General features: G+C 38.1%; 1 protein-coding gene across 1 annotated transcript in view; it reads left to right on the top strand.

The window, feature by feature from the left end:
- The first annotated feature begins 311 nt into the window (after nt 1-311).
- crybg1b (crystallin beta-gamma domain containing 1b) overlaps nt 312-3,812 on the top strand; it is a 48,980-nt gene continuing 45,479 nt past the window's right edge. The window contains exons 1-2 of the mRNA XM_016256124.1: nt 312-362; nt 444-478. Of these exons, the coding sequence (XP_016111610.1) occupies nt 476-478 (3 nt within the window). The 5' untranslated portion in view covers nt 312-362; nt 444-475. The remainder of the gene's footprint in view (nt 363-443; nt 479-3,812) is intronic.

Genomic DNA, 3,812 nt, shown 5'->3' with positions numbered 1-3,812 from the left:
TGTGTGTGTGTGTGTGCGAGAGTGTGTGTGTGAGAGTGTGTGTGTGTGAGTGAGTGAGTGTGTGTGTGCGTGTGTGTGTGTGTGTGTGTGTGAGTGTGTGTGAGAGAGTGTGTGTGTGTGTGTGCGAGAGTGTGTGTGTGAGAGTGTGTGTGTGTGAGTGAGTGAGTGTGTGTGTGCGTGTGTGTGTGTGTGTGTGTGAGAGAGAGTGTGAGAGAGTGTGTGTGTGTGTGTGTGTGAGAGTGTGTGTGTGTGTGTGTCATCAGCCCGCAGTCGTTGCACAACAGTCGTCATACCTGTCGTGTTCTCTGTCCTCACAGCGATCCACCTGTTCCTCTAACAGCAGGAGAAATGCACTCACACAGGTGACATTATTACCAAACTCTGGTTTCTGAACAGATTAATCAGACGAGTGTTTTATAGATGTTCTTATCTCTATTCTTCAGGATCAGCTGAGGTTCTGCTGACCCCCTGGATCATGGTAAGCTGGCACGTTTCTCCTGGTTTACACACTTGTGGTCAGAAAGGCTTTGTGTTTGAGTGAGAATCCGTCTGAACAGGTCTGTACTTGAGCGTTAACGGTGTGGGTGTGACGCTCAGGTAAATAATTAGTGCACACCGTCGAGCTTTCTCTTTCTTTACACGAGAACTCCAGCATCAGATCCATCTGATATGATTCATCTCCAGATACTCTCTACTCTGAAGACCGGCTGTGAGTCTCTCTGCATTTGTTTTAATTATGGACGAGGAGAATGCATGCATGGATTTGATCTAAATATCTTGATTATTATCCTTAGGAAATAATAACACTTTGGAAGCACAAGAGTTTTGCAGGTTTCACTTACGCTTTCAGCTGCAGTTCTTTAGAAAACCATCCACTCTTTGGTGACAAACGTTGTTTCTAAAACTGTGAAATGTTCAGTTTCTTGTCATGTTAGAACGTTATTTAAAGGTTGCAAAAATGCTTTTTTTATTTAGTATTTATCTACTACATTTTTTACCTTAAATAAACATTTATTTGTACTGAACACTAAAATGTAGTAATTGTGACTGGAATGTTATTTAAAGTTGCAAAAATGTTTCTTTACAACGTTCTACTAACTTTTTTTTACCTTAAATATTACATTATTTGAATGTTTATTTTAAATATTTTAAGAGCATTAAAATGTCCAGTTTTCTTGTCGTGATTACAGTATTTTAAAGCTTATAAAAACGTTTCTATTAACTTTTTCACCCAAAATATATAAATGTTTCTTCTAAGAATGTTACAATGTAGCCTAAAGTTTTCTTTCATGATTAGAACGTTATTCAAAGGTTACAGCAAACGTTTCCTGGAACGTTCATCAAGAATTTTGAGAATGTTATTAATGCTTTCTCTCAACATTATGAGCACCTACATCAAATATAAAGAATGGTTTTAAGAACATTACCTTGGGAACGTTTTGTCCTAGCTTTTATGTTCTTTAGAACGGGGTTCTTTGAAAAAACTTTTCCCTTTTTTAACTTTTAAACATTGTTTTACAAGTGTTTTTTGCACTTTTGCAAATGAATCTAAACTAAGCATGCATAATAATGAAAAGAGCATTCAAGAAAGAGTTATAAAGTTGAATTTGAACAATGGCGGATGTGTGCTCACATGACGCCAGCTCTGTGCATCATTCTGTTGTGATATGCATGTGTATAAATTCGCTTCGGGAGCTCAGAAACGCGTCTGAAGGGCTCTCTGAATGAGCTCTTGTTCTTTGTGTTGGACTCGGTTCATCTGATCCTCTGAAACCCAATCCAGCTCTGCCTCCTTCTTCTTCACTGCATGCATGCGTCTCTCCGCGCACTAATAATGAACGCTCGCGCTCTTGAATGATCTGATCGCTTCTATCGATCCGGAGCGTCTCTGAGCCGCAGGGCTGGATCAGTTCGCCAAAGACGCGCTTCTCTGGGTGTTTCGCTCGCCGAACCGGACCGTGAGTTTCTCTCAAGAGTTCTGATGAATAATGACTGTGTGAGATTCTATAGAATGCCATTTGATAACAACCTAGAAATACTTTAGAATCTTTTGCTCCGTTTTTAATGAAGTGTTTAAGTTCAAATCACCTGGACTTCTGGACTGAGAGAGAGAGAGAGAGAGAGAGAGAACTCTCTGGAACACTTTGCTAAAGTTTATTAGACAAAAAGTCAGACTTTGAATAATGCCTTCAGATGCCATTCCCAAAATACTTGTTTTTTTAATCATGCATAATGTCCTCCTTAAAGGGATAGTTAACTAAAAAATGTTTTTTATATAATTTCTGACCCACTCTGTGAAATCAAGGTTTAAATCTCAAAATCTAATTACGAGATAACAAGCATCAAAGTTTGATTTCAGCCATTAATTTCACTATGATTTCAATGTTTAACATGGTCTTAGTCAATATTAAAGATACCAAGGTTACGCACTAATAATGAACGCTCGCGCTCTTGAATGATCTGATCGCTTCTATCGATCCGGAGCGTCTCTGAGCCGCAGGGCTGGATCAGTTCGCCAAAGACGCGCTTCTCTGGGTGTTTCGCTCGCCGAACCGGACCGTGAGTTTCTCTCAAGAGTTCTGATGAATAATGACTGTGTGAGATTCTATAGAATGCCATTTGATAACAACCTAGAAATACTTTAGAATCTTTTGCTCCGTTTTTAATGAAGTGTTTAAGTTCAAATCACCTGGACTTCTGGACTGAGAGAGAGAGAGAGAGAGAGAGAGAGAGAGAACTCTCTGGAACACTTTGCTAAAGTTTATTAGACAAAAAGTCAGACTTTGAATAATGCCTTCAGATGCCATTCCCAAAATACTTGTTTTTTTTAATCATGCATAATGTCCTCCTTAAAGGGATAGTTCACTAAAAAATGTTTTTTATATAATTTCTGACCCACTCTGTGAAATCAAGGTTTAAATCTCAAAATCTAATTACGAGATAACAAGCATCAAAGTTTGATTTCAGCCATTAATTTCACTATGATTTCAATGTTTAACATGGTCTTAGTCAATATTAAAGATACCAAGGTTACATTTCCACAGAATGTTCTTTACCTTATGAAGGATGATTTTATGTAGGAAACAATCACTAAAAATGACTTTAGATGGGTTTTCACAGCTCAACTTGTCCCAAAGCTGTATGAGTTTCTTGCTCTGTTGCTCTGATAAAAAGATACTTTGAAGAATGTTGGCATTCTTGACATTTTTTCGAAGATTTGTTAACTGTTACAATACCAGTATTCTTGTGGAAATGCTTCTTAGTGTTTGGTTTGTCTGTCTTTAACTTTAATGACTGCAGCACTTGCATTATCAGCGTCACTCATTTACATACATCTGTAGTCGGTGACCTACAAATAGTGCGGAATATTAGACATTTTTTGTCCGTTTTGCATGATAATCTTCCTTTGTTTTACTTTTTCAAAATATATAGCTTGCTCAGAAATTTCAAGTTAAGAGCAATTAACCAGTGATGGGAAAAACAAACCTATTGCTACACAAAACGATTCACTGTTTCAAAACACTATGCAACAAAAACTTAACAAAAATTACAGTTTTTCTCGATTGCTTAAACACATTTCTTGAAACTATGCCTCATATTCTCAAAACAGTAAACACAAATCCATAACGTCTCACCCAATTCCCCAAACATTCTATTTTCAGGTCAAAATGAAGCTCTAACACTCATCCTCCACTCCTTACTTCTCTTGCTCATCCTCATCCTCCTCCTCTTCCTTCACCTCTTCGTCCACTCCTTACTGCTCTTGCTCATCCTCATCCTCATCCTCTTCCTCTTCCTTCACCTCTTCGTCC

This window comes from Sinocyclocheilus grahami, unplaced genomic scaffold, assembly GCF_001515645.1.
Source record: "Sinocyclocheilus grahami isolate Dianchi unplaced genomic scaffold, SAMN03320097.WGS_v1.1 scaffold1398.1, whole genome shotgun sequence".
NCBI classification, from domain to species: domain Eukaryota; kingdom Metazoa; phylum Chordata; class Actinopteri; order Cypriniformes; family Cyprinidae; genus Sinocyclocheilus; species Sinocyclocheilus grahami.
Note: the sequence above shows the minus strand (reverse complement) of the source record. Positions and strands in the feature narration are given on the sequence as shown.